The sequence below is a fragment of the Ursus arctos genome, unplaced genomic scaffold (assembly GCF_023065955.2).
Source record: "Ursus arctos isolate Adak ecotype North America unplaced genomic scaffold, UrsArc2.0 scaffold_26, whole genome shotgun sequence".
NCBI classification, from domain to species: domain Eukaryota; kingdom Metazoa; phylum Chordata; class Mammalia; order Carnivora; family Ursidae; genus Ursus; species Ursus arctos.
This window is the reverse complement of record NW_026622941.1, coordinates 19,222,508-19,241,844: the sequence shown is the minus strand read 5'-3', so window position 1 is coordinate 19,241,844 and position 19,337 is coordinate 19,222,508. Positions and strand designations below refer to the sequence as shown.

Genomic DNA, 19,337 nt, shown 5'->3' with positions numbered 1-19,337 from the left:
TGACGTGATTTAATGTTAATGTCACATTACCTGATATATTGATAATTTCTTGCTTTGCTGAGGTTGGTTTTAAACTAAGGGTTAAATAGGGCTATTGATTCAGGCAATTCAATCAGAAATGGTTTTGAGGAACTTAAATGGAAGATAAGGTCTTAAAGTTTTCAGGCACATACTATGTTAGCAGGATTTAATTCTTGTATCAAAAGGCCATTTTAATGCTCACCCTTGTGGGGTTTCTAACCCAGAGGAGTATGGGGGTCTCTCCTAGAAAACGGTTTATTGGGCAGAAATGCTTTGTTGATCTGCATGCAATGATTACTTCACAATGACCCAGTAAAACAAATGTTTACTTCAGGCTTTGGCAACATATCAATCATTCTCTGTAAGAATAATGCCCATTTTGTTAGCTGTTTCTGGCATTCTTGCTTATTTCAAAGCAAATTCTTTTTGTATAGCTTCAAAGCCATTTGCCTTCAAAGAAAATTTGAATTTGTTTTAAACCAAGGGATCTGGAAATTTGTCTGGATTCTACAGCTAGTGCCTGCAAGTGGTTTCCAGACTAAAACTGCCACCAATATTCTCCCTATCAGTTTGTTTTCCCTTCACACACGTGTAGGGAAAATCTACACACGTGCATAGACATAGAGAATTGTGATCTAGAAAACTACTTTTGCCTAAAATGTCATATTAATTATTTAAAAAATTCCTCTTAAATTGTCCCCCAATTCTCATGTCCTTCTTCTAAAACTGAGTGGTTAAAAATAGGATCTATGTGCTTACTTTGGCAGCACATATACTAAAATTGGAACGATACAGAGAAGATTAGCGCAAGGATGACACGCAAATTCGTGAAGTGTTCCATATTTTCGTACTGTTTGGTTACTAACATAATATAATAAAAAATATTATTAAGAAAAAATAAGGATCTAGGCTCAGGCGCCCTGTGTTCATCCCTAGGCTCAACTGCATACTTGCCATGTGAAGTTAGATGAGTTCTTTAACCTCTTTCTGCTTCAGCTTTCTTATTTGAAAAAGCTAACAACAATACTCCTATTTCATAGGATTTTTTCATATTGCGAACTTGGAAAAATGACTAGAATATTGTAAACATTCAATAAATATTAACTATTATTATTGATAGCATTATATGTTACCTAACTGGAATTTAAATAAAATCTTGGAAGAAAAATTAATAGCATTTGTGTACAAAAGTCAAGTAAGTCAATCAGAGAAAGACAATTATCATATGGTTTCACACATATGTGGAATATAAGAAATAGTCCAGAGGATCATAAGGGAAGGGAGGGAAAACTGAATGGGAAGAAATCAGAGACGGAGACAAACCATGAGAGACTCTTAACTCTGGGAAACAAACTGAGGGTTGCTGAAGGGGATGTGGGTGAGGGGATGGGGAACTGGGTGATAGGCATTAAGGAGGGCACATGATATGATGAGCACTGGGTGTTATATGCGACTGATGAATTATTGAACACTACATCTGAAACTAATGATGTACTATATGTTGGCTAATTTAATTAAAAAAAAGTCAATTCAGTTGTTATTTATAAATAAGTACTCTTAATTTAATATTTGCTTACTTTGGAGTTTGGCAAGATTAGATATTGATGTTCATGTTATGGCAAAATATTGAGAGGACAAGTTTATCAGGTAAAATTGGGCACCAACTGCCTAATAGTCAGATGTGTATATATATATATATATATATATATATATATATATTTTTTTTTTTTTTTTGCTTCTCTGAACTTAGAAATACGCATATTAAGCAAAACTCTTTAGAACGCATCAGAGGACTGTCCTTAATAAGTTTGCTTCAAACTCTGAGCATTACTGTTAAATGCTAGTAGGACTAGATTCATAAAGATAGAGGTTATTTTGTATCAGACATGAGTCAGAATAGCCACTGTTTGCTTTCACTTTGTGAGTAGAACCAAACTATATAGGCAACCTATCTAGGTGTTTTAGAAAAGAAACTTGGGGTCAGGATTCATCGAGTCTCCTTTCTTAAAATGTAAAATAAAATAAAATTTTCTCCCAAATATGATTCATATGTTGTTTGGTATACCTTACTTTTAAATATAAAACCTGAATCATAAATCCATATGATAATTTTTTATTCTCAATCATGTGTTTTGCAAAGATTTATAGTGTGGAGTCAGTTTCTACAAATGACATTTACTATAAAAGAATAAACAGCTAGACATCTAGCCATATTATCTTCTCAGCCATGTAACAGTTTGACTCATACTGAGCTTGATATTTTTATTTTCCCAGGTCTTTTTCACATAAATTTCTTTTTTTAAAATAATTTTCATTTTGTTATATTAGTCACCATACAGTACATGCCCAGTTTTTGTTGCAATGTTCCATGATTCATTATTTGCCTATAGCACCCAGTGCACCATGCAATATGTGCCCTCCTTAATACCCATCACCAGACTTTCCCATTCCCCCACACCCCACCCCTCTGAAGCCCCCAGTTTGTTTCCGGAGTCCACAGTCTCTCATGGTTCATTCCCCCTTCTGTTTTCTCTTCAGATCGTATAAATCTTTCCCCTTTCACATAAATTTCTATTCAAATTTCTCCAAATGAATTGGTACAACCAACTCAGCTTAGGAGTATTTATTTAATCCTATTACATTTCATCTTATATTTAGCCTACTTTCAGTTCTGACCTCCTCTTCAGGATGTTTTCGAATACTTATTCTGTCATTCATTCAGCATACTTGTATAGAGTGTCTACTATTCTTTAGGCATTTAGTAGACATCAAAGATACAACGGTAAATAATATATGGATCCTACATTTGAATTGTTCACAGTATAGTGAGGGAGGAGGTTATAGGCATCCAGGCACATACATAAAGTGCATTGTGATAAGAGCTATAACAGAGACAGTACACAGCAGGTAGGTAATGAGTGAGTAGTCAAGGCTGCCTGGGGAGCAAAGAGACAAGGAAGTCTTCACAATAGAAATGTAGATAGAGTTGATAATAGAGATAGAATATACCTTAGAAAAATTTTACAAGTGGAATGCCATCCTGTAAAAGGCACTGAGATGTGAAAAGGCATGGTGAATTAAGAAACTGTAAGTAGAACATTATGTCCAGGGACAAGCAGCAGGAGATGATACTGAGATATAGATGAGACATTATTTGCCATCTAAGAAAGTAGAGATTTTTGCTTGTGGGAAATCACTAAAACGTTTTAAGAAGCGAAATCACATGCTAGTTATGCATTTTATTAATTCATTTGACAGATATTTACTAAGCTTCAAATTAGTGGTGGTGGCAAATGGAGGGAGTGTAGGTGTAGACACGTCTAGAGGCAACTAAGGAATGCTGGCAATTGTCTCAGCTAAACTGTGTGTACATTTGAGAGATTTCAGCATATGGGTAATAGGGAAAGCTACAGGAATAAGTGAGATTTCTTAGGGAGAGCACATATAGCACAAAGAGTAGAAGGTACATGACAAATCCTGAAGGGGTTGGCCAAAGAGAAGACTGAATAGAGTCTAGCAGGTAGGTAGACATATAGGTATGTATGGGGGGAGGGAATTTTAGGAAGAAAAGAGAGATTAGTGGGGTCAAATGAGTCAGGGACATCAGGTTAGTTGAGAACTGAGAAATATTTATTGAACTTGGAAACTAAGAAGTTGTTTTTGACCTTTTATGGAGTAGCTTCAGGAGAGGCCAGACAGCAGGAAACTAAAGGGTGAATGGAAGGCTAGAGTCTAGGCAATAAACCTAGATTATTCTTCTAAACAGCCTGATGGTAGCTGGAGTAGCAACTATCAGGGGTTAGGGGAAAAATATATTTTTTAAAGACAGAAATATCTTGAATATATTTATGAATTAGTGGGGAGAGAGGCAGTAAAGGGTGTGAGGTTGAAAATAGAGGAGAGAGTATTTACTGATAAATCATGTCTCAAATGGGAAGAATGAATTCAAAAGCATGGGTGGAGGGATTTTATTGTACTGGAAAAGGGACACCTATGTTCAAAGGCAGGAGGGGAATTAGAGGGGCAGAGATGGAGGTGAGCTTGATGATGACGTTGCGGAGATCATTTGCTGGTCATGAAAAGCACCTGACTGGTTTGAAGACTGAGAAATAGAAAAGATTGTGAATAATTTTGAAGGGAATGTACAGGTGCAATATAAATTGTTGGGGCTGGTTCAAGATTAAGAATGTGGAAGGTGGAGCGGTGAGGATTTTAGGGATTTGAGTATGCTGGCTAGACATTAGACTGAATAGTCTCCCAGGATGGAATTGTCCTCAGGAAACATCTCTAAGTGAGACCAAGGAAAAAGCCCTGTGGCATAGGGTTGGAAACCACCATTCAGGACGACCCAAATATATTCATCACTACTTTGTTGGTTTTGAAGTAGTGCTTAATCTACCTAACTATACTATTACCTGGTATATAACACTCCTTTGCCAAATCTCTTACTGAAATCTCTTTCTTTTTAATTTAATAAAACTATCAAAATTTTGACTTTTCCACATTTTTAGTAAGACCGTATTAGCTTTTGGTGATCACAATGGTTCTATTTGTTAAGCTGTCCTTGATTTTTGTTATGGATCACATCCACTTGACTGTCCTCTGAAATTCTATCAGTATACAGGGAATGTGATTCAATACATGGAAATTTATTGTATTCATATTCATTTCTTATAGCAAATACCTGGTCAGTTTAGAAACATTTTTACAATGGTTTATAATTACTTTAATATATAATATAATATAATATAATATAATATAATATAATATAATATGTATATATGTATATTATAACATAATATGTATATATATTATAACATAAAACATTGCTTTAAATACATAAACTGGGAGTGAGCAGCAATCTAATGTTGCATAATTTACCTGTTACTTTGGAGAGACCCTGCGCAAATTTGCTACAGAAATAATGTCTTTGTGTAATGCCACATTCCTTTTTTTATTATCGTATATGTATTCTTTGTACTACAGATAGCATTATAGTGCTGAAGATCTATTTAAGCTATTAGCTATATCTTATTTAGAATGGCTGCTTCTGTGTACATACAAGATGTGCCTATAAAATAATGAGGCTACAACTACCTACAAAATTCAATATTACTAATCAGTCCCACTTGGAGTTTTCAAAGAGATAACATTGCATGAAAGACCAGAAGAACAGACCACATTAAAATTTTCTTGCATATTCAAGGGTTACTTTGTTGGAGACATCAGTCTTATGTTTGAAGATATTTTGTCAACAGGTGGCAAATATAAAAATATGTAATCAAAAATAAAATTTTCCTATGTTTTCTTATATTCTTTTCTCCCTAGATATTTCTTCTGGCAATAACATGTGCATTTGTATCCAAAACACTATCTGGATCTTATATGAATTCCATGATCACACAAATAGAGAGACAATTCAACATCCCTACATCTCTAGTTGGATTTATTAACGGGAGCTTTGAGATTGGTAATGAATTATTTTTACATTACTTCTCTTTATATTTTATTTTATCTATAAAGCTAGTCAGAATTTTATTCTCCTTATTTGCAGTTTTAGGACATCTGATCTGACTGAATAACATGCTTTCCAAACTGAATGAATAGCCTTGTTAACTTTGGAATATTCTTAGAAACAATTCATTTAAATATTATCCCCCAAATAACACCTAAATGTTGCCACACATCCCACCATCAGACTTTTTATTCTAATTGATTTTTGGTTATGTAGCAGAGTATTTAGAATTTTTATATTTAATCTATCTTTTGATAATTCTTAAAAGCTCTATCTTCCTATTTAAAAGATATATATCATAGAAAACAAAGGAATCTGTTTTCTAAAGGAAAATACAAGTATTTTTCTTCTCTTGCTGTTTCTGAGAGGTTAACAATTCTTCTTTCTAAGTGCAGAGGGGAAAAGAAACTGTTTTCACATCTCCCTGAATGTATTTCAGAAATAGACTCTAGAAAAGAATAAAATCAATTCTTACTGTCTGATTTTTGTGGAGGACTGGGAAGATGTGAAGAAATGGGAAGACTGAGGAAGAGAAAGATTTCTCCTGTAAACAAAGCTGCATAGAAAAATGAATGCCATTCTTTCACAGTTTTAAAGTAGCTTCTACTTCCTCCAAGGTGAAAGTTACCTTTAATATACTTAATACCTGGAAGAAAAATCAGGATTGAGGAGAGGCAAAACTGAAACGGGTGATGCTTGGTCTTGTCTCCTAGTGTTTAGCCACCCCTCCCCCCAGACCCAACTCTGCACCACTTGTGTGCTGGATCCTGGTGATGGAGTTAGAAATAACTATACAGTCCTGCCTGGACTCAGCTCACAATCTAATGGAGGGCATCAATGTACAATAATAATTTTAATTGAAGGTAGTAAGTTTGGTGGCATCAGGGACACAGCCTTAATTAGGGAAGGTGTTGAAGGATGAGTAAAATGTTTTCTAAGTGAGGAAGCAGGGATGAGTGTGAAGAGAATTCCAACAGAAGAAGCAAAAGGGTGAGGTAGCATAGTAATTTGTATAGGGAGTAACATTCAGCCCAATATTATTGACTCACAAAGCTTATGTGGGAATTATTAAGATATGAGTCTGGAGAAATGGGCAGGGGTGAGAAATGAACTATGGTTAGCCTTGTGTGCTTGCTATGAAACTTGCATAAAATAAAAATTATAAAAGTAAAAGGAAACCCCATTTTATTTGAATAAAGTCATCAAAATATTAAAACAACTTGTCATATCGTAATATTTGTGCTTACCAATATACTAAATATAATTTCTACACTAATTTTTTAAGTAATAAGTAGGGTTAATATTTTGAGGTGTTTACAACAACTGTAATATCATATGCAAATATCTATAATTTCTATTAGTGACAATCTGTGACAAAATCGTAAGTACTGTTAATGATACCACAGTTTGTATCTACTCTCACTACCAAAGAAAATGCTAATATTAATTTTAATTAAAATTTAGTGAAAATAAGTATGTAACATTTGTTCTCACTCAAGTTCATGGAACCCCTGATTTCTATCTGTGGACTCCTTGGAGGTTTGTTTATACACTGCTTATTAAGAATAAGAGCACCTATTTAAAACAAAGGTCAGATTTGCTTTTAAGCAGGGCCATGCTTGTGGCTATGTTAGAGATACGTTTGAAGGTGGCCAGCCAACCAGAGAGGATCCTAGCAGGCCAACACAAAAGCACAGGAGAGACATATCTGGGTCTGAGTTAGGATCATACTAGTAGAAATACAGAGAAGAGGGTGACCTACAAAATATTTAGGGGTTAAGTTCCTGAGAACTTAGTGACAGATTGGCTGTGGCAAATGAGAAAAGCAGGAATCCCCAGGTTACAGCTTGGGCAGTGGAGTGGATACAGGTGCTGAGACAGAGAATAGGAGAAGGGGGACAAGATTGTGGTGGTGGCAATGGGGATGATGATGAGTTCTGTTTAGGCAAATTATTTGTGGTATTAGCAGTGAGGCCTTTGAGTAATGATGTCACCATGGCAGTTTTATGAGCTAGAAGCATTGGAGGAACTATTTGGGCTAGAGCTACTGATTACTGAATAAACAGTTGTTAAAACTAAAGAACAGATGAGGCTATTTAGGGAGAGGGTACAGGTAGATAAGTACTATGGACAAAGGTGGATCTCTGAGGTGCACCAATACTTAAGGAGCAGGTGGAAGAAAGGAACCCACAAAAGGGTTAAGAGAAGGAATAGTCAGAGAATTAAGAGGGGAAGCAGGAGAGAATGTTATGATAGATACCAAGGGAGGGAAGTTTCCAAAAGAAAAATTTGTCAGCAGTCTCAAAAGCATAGACATATCCAGTTAAACAAGTATAGAAAACTATTCCCTGGGTTTTATGATGTGATAATTGATGTTCTTGGTGAGGACACTTTTAGCTGAAGAGTAGATAGAGACGCTAGAAGACAGAAAGAGAGCAGTGACTTTGGGAAAGAATAGGAGGGGAAGAAATGGAATCTGTGACTACAGGTGACTATTAGCTTGTAGAGAAACTAGAGAGTATCTGTAATTAAAACACAGCAGAGAGGGAGACACTTAAAATGTGTGAGAGAGATTTTAATTCTTGAAGTAAGTTGCTGGAGAGAATGGGGGTGCCCAAATAGGGTGTTAGACCTTGGATGGTCAGATGGGCACCACAACCACTGAAACTGAAGGAAGGTGGTAAAGCCATGAGGTGGGAAATATGACTGACCCAAATTTCTTGACAAAGTAGAAAGTATTAACTATGGAAAGTGAGTAGTGATAGGTGGCTTGAGAAGAATAATGAAGATCTGAAATAATCGGTGAAGTGACAAGGAGAGGTAATTTACAGATGCCAAGAAATGCATTCATTTGCTTACCTTTCCTCAGTAATTTTTATAGACAGTGTTCTCCATACCCTTGATAAAATGTTATCCATTTCTATTCCCTCTCATAGTGATTATTTTACCAACAGAGAAAGGTAGCTAGAAAAGCTCACCCTTACGTGGAGAGAAGGCTCTTCCTTTCTTCTCATTTCAAAAATGAATATGGATTTTGAACGGTGGCTTTCCAGAAATAATACCTTCAGCGTGAATGGCTTTGATGATGGGGATTTTAGGAACCTAGGGAGGACAGTGTGGTGGCACTTGGTGGGGTCACCATCCATATGAAACACTGTAGGTGCTGACATCTCTTCTCCTTAGAAGGCAGACTAGAGAGAAGTAGATATGGAAAGAAAAGTCTTCAGAATATACACTACTGGTTCATTCCCCCTTCTGTTTAACCCCGCCTTCCATGAGAGACTGTGGACTCTGGGAAACAAACTGAATGCTTCAGAGGGGAGGGGATGAGGGATTGGGATAGGCTGGTGATGGGTATTAAGAAGGGCACATATTGCATGGTGCACTGGGTGTTATACGCAAATAATCATGGAACATTGCATCAAAAACTGGGGATGTACTGTATGGTGACTAATATAACAAAATAAAAATTATAAAAAAAATTTTAAATTTAAAAATTTAAAAAAGGTCATACAAAAGATACACTACTACTTGGAAAATTATTAACAACTTGAGGAAGAGTTTTTTACATTTTTATAATTCTCAAGCTCATCACAGAGGTTTTCCTTATGTAGAGTAGGATCAGGGAAAATATTGATTACTGAATTTAAAATGTATCATATGAAAACTTCCTCATGTGTTTGTTTCTTTCAACCCTTTACGCCATTCTTATCAAGGGCTTGTCCATTGGAATGGAGCCTCCCCAATTAGTTTCTTTATCCTTAAACTTCATCCTAAGACATGGATAAACTTTTCATTGAATTTACTTCCCATAGCAAGACCCAGTTGGTGAAGTGAGGAACTACTATTTTATACTTCTAAGGAGAGAAGTAAAAATAAACATAGATCTCTGGCTGGTTATATTGACCAATATTTAGTTATATTTAAATAATGAGTTAAAACATATATCTATCTGAATTTGACTTTGGCTTCTCTTTTCAAGCATGGAGCAGACATAGAGGGAAAGGCCAGAGGTGAATTTGGCATCCAATTTTTCTAAGCTACATAATCACACACAGAATCTTTAACATCTCTCAGAACCATTGCCCCATCCTTTCCACTGGCTTCTCTTCTTCTGCCCTCTTTAAATGTTGGTGTCCCACAGAGATCTGTTTATGTATTTGCCGACATTGTGTAACAGAGTCCTTCTTCAAGGCAGGAGTTGTGTCTTATTTATTGCTTCATGCATTCCTAGCACCAGTCCTGGTATTTGAGATAGTTTTTATATAATAAATGCCAGATAGTGAATGATTGGATGAAGCTAAGCTATTGTTCATACTTACTGAAATATTCATTTTTTCATCTCAATTTTTTCCTAGGAAATCTTTTGTTGATTATATTTGTGAGTTATTTTGGAACCAAATTACATAGACCTATACTGATTGGTGTTGGATGTGTGGTTATGGGCCTGGGGTGTTTCTTACAATCTCTACCTCATTTCCTCATGGACCGGTAAGTATTCCAGTCTCTGATGACTTTTTAAGTTCAACTTTTGACTGTATGGAATGAAACTTGAAATTCCCTTTCTAGGAGCAATACTTCCTAAAAGCACAGGGTACCGCAATGGGAGCTGAAAGATGCAGATTCCATTCCACCAGTCCGTTTGCTCTGGGCTGCCTTGCCTCACTTACAGAGTCACATTTTGTCCATCTATGAAACAGAGATTTGGGGTTTTATGGAGTGGAGTCTGATGAAAAGATTTTTAGGACCTGGTGAAATGTGGGTTTTTTCTTTTCCAGGAATTATTTAGACACTTCTAATTACAATGAGGTTCTGTTGACTTGTATGTAGGTCACTAAGATGCCAGTCTGAAGGTTGATTTTTATTTTAATTTTTACCAAAGTAATGCGTGCACCAACTTGTAAAAATAAAATTATATTGATAAAAGAGTTTTCCCCTGCCCCTTCAACATTGTCCATATTACTGCTTTCCAGGAGTAGCTACTTGCAACTCTTTTAGTTCTTTCTTCTGCTATTTGCCTCCTTGGTTCTAAGTAAATGTTCATCCTTTTAGTTGTTAACACTTTTGTGTTATATAATGTATATTGATCTTCTGCTATAAAATTATATTCACTATTTCCATGTGTATGACTATGTATCTTTCACTGTTGAACCATGCCGTTATTCCTTTCTTAAATCATTGTTGTTTTCCTTGGATTTAATAATTGTTACCTTTTTATTTGAGTCATTTTCTTTTATCTCTTACTAATTATCACTAAACTCTCCACTGATAGGGCAACATCTCAAAATGCTCATACATATCACAAGGTTTCATTTTTGTCTTAGAGATACCTCTATGTCACCATCAATTCTCTGTCTACAATCTGAATTGGAATCTCCCTAGGCTTGGTGCATGGCTCCTTCCTTGAAATTTTCCCTTATCGTTGCCCTTGGGAATTTGCTTTTCCTTTTTACTCCATTCTGTTAACTTATATCCCGGATATCATATCTTCTGCTTCCCTTTTTACTCTCACTCCTTTCTATGGAAAACACAAATCAATAGGTTTCTGAAAAAGTGTGTAAGGGAAGTAGAAATTTGAAGACCGTGGATGTCTGAAAATATTCTCTTCTACTCTCACATCTGATTAGATAGCCTGGCTGATATAAAATTCTAGATTGGAAATATTTTCCTATGGATTTTGAAGACGTCGTTCCAATGTTTTCTAGCTTCCAGTGTTACTATTGAGAATCTTATGCCACTCTAATCCCTGTGACCTGTTTCTTTTCTCTGGGAGCTATTTGGATTTTCTTTCAAGCTCCAGAGTCTAGATTCATGATAATTATCTTGGTATAAGATAATTTGGAGAAGTTATGTGTTAATGATACACCACTTCCCCATTTTCTCTTTCTAGAACTTCTACTGTTTGAATTCTATACATCCGGGATTAAGTCTATATATTTCTCATCTTTTTTCTCCAATTTTCTATATCCTTGTCTTTTTGTTACTTTTTGGGAGACACCTTTATCTTCCAAAGCTCTGAATGAATTTCTAACTTTTGCATCACATTTTTAATTTCCAAGGACTCCTTTGTTCTCTGAATGTATCTTTTAAGGAACATTTTGTTCTTCTTTCAGAATGCAATGTCTTTTTCCATCTAAATTTTCTTTATCTCTCTTCATTGTCTCTGTTTCCTCTGAGTGTACAGTTTTTATTTGTTTTTGTCTCTATCTTAAATGTTATAGGCTTTCCCCATATATCTGGTGGTTCTTGGTTATCTATTCATATTTAAGAGAGAGGAATAACAACAACAAGCTAACTGGAAGTTCTGTGTATGTGTGTAAGGCTTAATTAATGGAAGACTTCCTTGTAGAGTGATTGTACAGGGTCTGGCTATTTTTAGGTGGCTTGGAACTGCCCATAGACTGTGAGTTATCTTAGGCAGTGATTCTCCAATCCATTTTCTGGCAGATGGAAGCTTGGCTACCAGCACATGGGAGTGGGCATCTCATTTTTCAGTATGTAGATTTTTTTAACCTAATATCTGCAGTTTTTAGTATGGCTTCCCTGTCCTTAGTGTCTATTTAGTCTCTAGAGACAAAGGCCATATTCAGTTGCAATGGCAGAGGATGTCTATAAGGGCTCAACTGCTCCTTATACAAACTTTAAACAATCCTCTTTTGGGACCATGCATACTCTCACTTTAGAAGTATCTTGTTTCTTGCCTGAAGCTCTCCAGGTTTGTGTAGCATGTGTTTAGTTGCTCTCCTATAGTCACTTACTCAGGGTTGTGCTTCTCATATCTATGAATTCAGTGATCATTCACTTATCTGCTTTTCCATTTTCAAAATCCTATTAAACCTCTCTTCTTGTCAAATCTTCCCTTCTCTTTATCTGCTTGGCATTATGTCTTGTCCTTTCCTATTTTAAAATCCATTTACTACCATTTGCTGATGTTTGGGGAATGAATAGACATGGAATGAATTATTGGGTTTGAGTAGGTAATTTAAATGAAAAAATAATTTAACTTTCAGATATTTCTAAAGGGATCAGAGTTTTCAAGGCAAAGAATTTCTACTGTTCTTTTGTTTCCTTTCCTGTCTTATCCTATCCTCTCCCATCCTATCCAAGACAAAGGCAAGTAATATTCAGCTATTATTTTCATTTCTTTTTATATTCTGCTAAAGGTATTATTTAATTTTATTTATTTATTTATTTATTTATTTATTTATTTAGTCTGAAGCTTCCATGTCCCATGGGATCATGGGTGTGGAGACAGAAGCTTTTGTCAATGATTCACAACCAAGTTATATGTGTATGCCTGGGCAGTTATTCTAAGGGGAAGGTATTTTAACCCTTTTTATTATGTTCTATAACACAGTAATTAGGACTATTGGTGACATCCAAGCATAACACTCTTTAGCTCATTTGAAACTCAGAAAGGCAAATTTTCTTTGGCTTTCTCTTATCTGATAGAAATATAGACACCAGCCCAGTGCAATTTCTAACAAATAGAGCTGGACATATTTTCTTCCATTGTTGTAGCATGTAATTTTCATTCTGAGAAAGGGCATGTGGATCTTGTGGTAATTTGCCTAAGATAAATGGTCATAGTTTATTAACACTTCTGTTCTCATGAGAAGAGGAAAAGTCATTACATTGTGCCGCCACAGTGTTTGAGGTTCTCCTCAGGTTTCTCATTATGATGGGTACATGTTTGTTTCTCTGAGGGCATTAATAAACATGTGAAGGAATTATTGTTTGGCTTCTCAGAAAGTGGGAGACTTGTTTTGTTGTGTTGTTTCCCCCCCAAAGCCTTTAATTATGCTTTGTTGAGTCTATTATTTTTCTTGGTTTTTGTTCCTTATCCCACAGTAATTATTTCCAGGAAATGATCACCTAAGAAACCACTGAAAGTTGATGTCAGATGGTTTAAAAGGTAGATCATCCACATACAGATAATTGAAAGCTAGCTGTCAAGGGATTATGCATTGACAGTGAGTGGCAACTTCTTTTTGATGATATAAATTTATGATAACTTGTTGGCAAAATTAAAAGAAATATTTCCTGGATTTGGATTCTGTGTCTTAAGTGAAGCACGAGTTAATAATCTTCACAATGTTCACATTGTCTTCATTGGCTCCATAACATCACCATGTTTTCCCTGTGTTCATACAGATATGAATATGAATCTACAGTTTCAGTTTCAGGCAATTTGTCCTCAAACAGTTTCTTGTGTGTGGAAAATGGAACCCAGATTTTCAGACCAACAGAAGATCCATCAGGTTGTCTACCTCATTGTATTGTATTCTGTTCAGTGAATTTGTAACTGAACACTTTCTGTTGAGGGGATCTGAATGTTATTAAGTTTGGTTAAGAGAGTAAGGTCAATGAACAAAAGAAATTTTATTTTTTTCAGAGATTTTGGAGGAGATCATGGAGGGAAATAGAAATGGCTCATAATTTAAATGTTATTCCTCTTATATTTCAATATACTTAATAAGAATACCTTATCTATTATTTGAAATGGTTATTTAAAACTAAGTCAAAGATATCCACCCAAGGACCACTTAGAGCTAATTCCACAGAGGAAGACATCTTAGAAAGATGGATTTATGCTGATGATTTGTAAATGAGTAATAGAAATAGAAACAAAAAGATTTGTGTTATAACACTGATCTTTTATAGCAGAGAAAGCAGGCAAGTATTCTATAACTCTGATTTACTCTATTCTCTTTCTGCTGAACTAGGAACTTCTCTTTCTGCCCTACTTCTTCCTCTTTTCCAGAGATACTAATTTATAGTCTGACACAATAGTGGTGCTTTTTCTGGCTTCCTGCAGTCCCAGGCCCCAACATGCCAGCTTCTGCTCCTTCCTGTTTTAAGGGATCTATATAGTCTTCTGGTGATGCTTAGTCTGGAGGTAACCCATTGATTTACCTCAGACTAGAACTTCTGTTGCTCTGATGGGGACATTCATTATGCTGGATTCATATCAGTGGGAGTTACATTGGTTCCCAAGGCTGGGAATTTCACTGCTGGCATGGAATCAGAGGAAACTAAACAGTTTCAAGGAGTGTAAGAATAGCTGCCTCAGAAACTCTAAGCCAAAGCAACTCCCTGGGGAAAGAAACAAACAAAAAAAAATACCCAGTGACATCAATGGTGGCCTATATTCTCTTCCTAAGCTGACTTTTGCCAAAGACTGACCTATTTTCTATTTTTTTTAAATCTGCATTGTAGTAGATAAATCAAAACCTTCCCAGTCTAGTGAATCTCCAGAAAAGTGCATTAATTCTTTGATCACCTGACATGTTAAATTTTGTCCTGAAGTAGGCCTAGAATTTGCCTATCATCTCTAGACACAAATCACTGTGCTCACCATAAAAAAAACACATGAATACCCAAAAATTGGCATTATGATTTTCTGGACTGGGAACGACTGAGAGATAAACCTCACAAGATATTTCCAGGCCCAGCTGTGCTCAGGAGCCTCACATCTGTGGGTACCTGGGCAGATTATAGGAGACAAAAATAAGTTGTCATTCTCTTTCCTGAAAACATGACCCAACAGACTGTCCTCCTGGCTTGATAGCTATATTAGCTTAGAACAGAATTGGCTGTTTTCAGACAACTGTCTATCTTTCTCCCTTTCGATTCCTTTTGGCCTACTCTTTGTTATTCTACTAGTCAGTGCTGCTCCAAGGATTGGGGTGGTTTCTCTGTTAAAAATTATTTGGTGGTTACAGTGTGCGTAGGTTCTATGGAGAAAATGTGATTACTACCCAGATAAATATTTTTAGTTTCTATAAAGTAATGAGAGCTGTTGAGAATTCAAACTTCAATGAGATTCTGATTTAAATCTTACAGTATCAATTCTAGGGAGAGATATTTGTGTTCATTTTTTTTTCTCTTCCCTATGTTAGTACAGAAGTGGGGTAGTTCTCAGAGCAGCTAACTGGGTTCAGTAGTTGCTGGTAAACTGTCTCTCTGGAGGGAAAAAAGTTCTGGCTTTTAGTGTTTGTCAATTTCTGTGGTGTAAATACTGTCATCAAATTACCAATGTGTTACCATTAAATACTAAATTGAAAAGAGATGTGTATACTACTCATCTATCCCAACTCAGTAGGAACTGGCTCCAGCATACCACTTATATTTGGCCATACCTACAGACTCTGTCAGAAAATGCAAATGGGATGGTCCAATGATACATTGTTGACATAGTAATATAAATCATTGACAAGATGCCATGTCACATAAGAACTGTGAAATGTTCACCAAAAATCTAAAATTAAGTGTTACTGATACTTTACTACCAAAACACTAATACAATATCTTTTTTTTTCTTTTAATACAGAGTGCGTGAAAGAAGTTAAATCATTAATGTGGATGTATGTACTAGTAGGAAATATCATACGTGGAATTGGTGAAACTCCCATCATGCCTTTGGGTATTTCCTACATAGAAGATTTTGCCAAATCTGAAAATTCTCCTTTATATATTGGTGAGTTTGAAAATCTGCCTTAGCCTCTTTTCAGAAAAGAAATTTCCTTAAGGGTGGATGTCAGTTATTTGGACTCAGTGATTTCCAGAATGACAAGCAGAGTACTTTGGCACAGCTGGCCATCAATAAAAGTTTACTGAATTGAGCTAACTTCAAATAAGCTACTTTTCTAACTCTGCTTTTTGCTATTAAAAATACCACTCATGTAGTGCCCCTGGAGTTTTCTTTGACTCGTCCAATTCTTTGGCACCACTTTATATCAAGTCTGTTAAGTGATTTACCAATGTTTTCTTTAAAATGTCTCTTATATTCAAAATCTTTCTCACTATTTTCATTATCTCTATTTTTGTGTGGATCCTCATTACTTCATCTGTAGATTATTATAACATCTTCATTGGTCATATTATCACTAGCATTTTTCTTTCAATTTTTTATACACATTCTTGCAGTATATTTTTTCTCAAATATTGTCTTAATCATGGCTTCTCTACCATGTCTATAAAACATACTGGCTCTTTCTTTACTAAATCTGGTATCTCCACTTATTACTCAGTCTATTTAGTTTCTTCACAATCTCTCCAAGCTAGTCAGGCCTTTTCAGATCCTTGACAAATATCTGGTTCATATTTCGGTTATGTTTCTTGAAATTTCCTTTTCTAAAATCCATCAATGTCACCTCCCACAATAACCAAAATAAGATCTACTTTCTTATGTTGTCTTCCAATCTCCTACATGTTCTTAATTTATTATGAATAGCTTATTTGTATTCTTTAGTTGTTCCATCTGTTGTTACTTAACAAAAGTGTAACTTTTAGTCTAAAGACATTTCACTATTAATGTAGACATATATTTTAAGAACCACAAATGTCAAAGAAGATGAAAGAAGATCAGAACAGAGCTACACATAATTGAGACAGATCAAAATATTTAGAGATCCTTACTTACCCCAAGAAATTTTTGGCCCTTTTTGATGACTTATTGATTTGCAATAAGCTTTTTCGATGTTTTTCTTTTCTGTCCTTTCAAATCCCTTCACATACTTATCTCAAAAGAATACAAATGCTTGCCTGCAATAAATTAACAAACACCTTGTTATAATCTGTATTTTTTATTCAATAAATACTAAGGTGTATAATATATGGAAATAATAGTAATAATCTCTATATGTACTAAGATGAATAAGACATAGTCCATATAAGGTTTAGTATATAAATAACTACTTAATTATAAATCAACCAAATCTGATAAATACCTGTGGGTACTTAAATTTGAAAAAAAAATTAGACTTAAAAAATGAAATAAAGTGCACATGCATGTAATTAAATAACTATAAATCAATAAGCTATACAATGGAAGAAAATAGTTCCACATATGGCTCTGAAGTTTAGGAGAGAACATAAAAGCTAGAAATGAATTTTGGGAATCACTTATATGGAGAAAATAACTGAAATTGAGAGAGAGAAAGGACTTTGCCATGGGAAGGCATATTTAGTGAGAAATCCTAGGATAAAACACTAGGGAACACTTTTAGTTATTGAGCAGAATAGGAAGAAGAAAAATCAAAGGAGTAGTCACAAGGGAAAAAGTAAACAATAAATGTATAATTTTGTGAAAGTATTAAGAGGAAATGTCAAAAGAGGAGCTAGCCTGCAATGTCAAATAACATAAAGAGTTAAGAGAATGGAGCCCAGAAAAGGACACCAAATAAGCGGCAAAAAGGACACTGGTGCAACCTGCAAGGATTTTGAGAAGAATGTGGAAGGATTTGAGCAGATTCAGGAAGTGGTGAGGATGTAAATGGAAAGTGTAGTGAAAGGAAAAAAAGAAGGGTGGATGGGAGCTATTGTAATCAGTGAATAAGGGAGACTGAACCAGCACAAAAAAAAAAGTCATGTTTAGTTGAGCAAGACCTCAGAGAAGATAGAAGGGGTTGAGGTCAAGAAGTCAGGTCTGTGTATTGGGCGGTGGTGGGGGGCTAGCCTATGGAACCATGGAGAAGGCAGAAGACATCTTTTGAAGTAAGGAGGAACAAGTTGAAGAAGTTCATGTCTGGGTTTTCAGCAGCAGGGATGGCTCAGCCTCAATTCTGAATTGTAGATAAGCCATGAGCTCACTGATGATGAAATTCTAGATGAGTAAGAAGTTGTGAGGGCAGAGGGGACTGATGAAAATGAAAGACAAGAATGTGAAGGATAAGAAAGGAGATCATGATGAAAGAAGAGAAGTATCAATAACAGTGAGGACATAGCCAGAAGAGGTTTCAAGTCAGAGATCTGGGAGTGAAGGTTTTCTGAGGAACATGCCACAAGAAATTTCTCGAACGTGGTGTTGGTCTAGAATTCCTCCAAAAAATGTGCCTATGGGAAGTAGGAAAAGACTCTCACTGTGTTGTGGTGTCAACAGCATGATCCCAGCCTGTGCTGCTACAGCAGATTTTACCTGAGATTTATCACGCAAGAGAATTTGGAGGCCTAGAGAAAGTGGTTTTAAATTTTGAGGTTCTTTTTTTCCACATTAACAGAAACAAACTTGTTACTTATATGTACACAAAGCTTAATTTTCTTACCGATTGAAAGTTTAAGGCAAACATATCTGAGGCCAAAACAATGCAGTCTTCAGACTTTTCATGGAATTAGGACTCTTTATGTGGGTATATAAGTATACTATAACTTTATGTTTTCATTTATTTTTAGGGTTTGTAGAAACAGGAGCTATCATTGGTCCTTTGATTGGACTTTTGTTAGCGTCATTCTGTGCACATGTTTATGTTGACACTGGATCTGTGAACACAGGTAATTCAATAAAATTTATTTATAGTGTCTAGAATACACAAATCACCTTCACTTATGTTATCACAGGTAGTTCTTGCTTTAATGGGTCGACTTGGTGAGTCGACTAATTCCTCTCTTCAGGTGTGCGAACTGGAGTAAAGGAGTTTAAATAATTTTTCAAATATTTCAGACCAGTGAACAGGAAAACAAGTTAAAATGCTGACCTTCTGACTCAAAATTCAGTGCTCTTTCTCTTTTGTCACAACCATGTGTCCTTTTTTCAAGAGATACAAAGACAACGTAGGTCTGAATTTCTTCTAATCAAATAATCATTTATATGTAATTAAATAGAGCTTGTAGTTATTTAATAAGTATCTGTTTATAAATTCCCTACAGGAGAGGACAGAGAGCCAAAATAATTTATTTCTAGGCAATATTGTAATAACACATATTGTTAGGCAAATTTTATGAATGTCTAAATTATTTATAAATTCTGTACTTGGATAAAACCTGAGAACTGTAATATTAATTTTCTTTAGTTCATGCAGGA

The 19,337-nt window shown here is 35.4% G+C and overlaps 1 protein-coding gene, 1 long non-coding RNA gene and 1 pseudogene across 4 annotated transcripts in view; 2 read left to right on the top strand and 1 right to left on the bottom strand.

The window, feature by feature from the left end:
• SLCO1A2 (solute carrier organic anion transporter family member 1A2) overlaps nucleotides 1-19,337 on the top strand; it is a 99,816-nt gene that overhangs the window by 50,488 nt on the left and 29,991 nt on the right. For all 3 annotated transcript variants that reach the window (XM_044385196.3, XM_044385198.3, XM_044385197.3), the window contains 5 exons: nucleotides 5,350-5,491; nucleotides 9,895-10,027; nucleotides 13,691-13,797; nucleotides 15,870-16,016; nucleotides 18,710-18,808. In XM_044385196.3, coding sequence (XP_044241131.1) covers nucleotides 5,350-5,491; nucleotides 9,895-10,027; nucleotides 13,691-13,797; nucleotides 15,870-16,016; nucleotides 18,710-18,808 — 628 coding nt within the window. The remainder of the gene's footprint in view (nucleotides 1-5,349; nucleotides 5,492-9,894; nucleotides 10,028-13,690; nucleotides 13,798-15,869; nucleotides 16,017-18,709; nucleotides 18,809-19,337) is intronic.
• On the top strand, nucleotides 773-868 carry LOC113258117 (U6 spliceosomal RNA; annotated as a pseudogene).
• LOC123001214 (uncharacterized) lies at nucleotides 8,522-18,788 on the bottom strand. Its single transcript, XR_006409847.2, has 3 exons — nucleotides 18,583-18,788; nucleotides 16,962-17,083; nucleotides 8,522-8,727 (listed from the first exon to the last, which is right to left on the bottom strand). It is a non-coding gene; the product is annotated as an uncharacterized LOC123001214 (long non-coding RNA).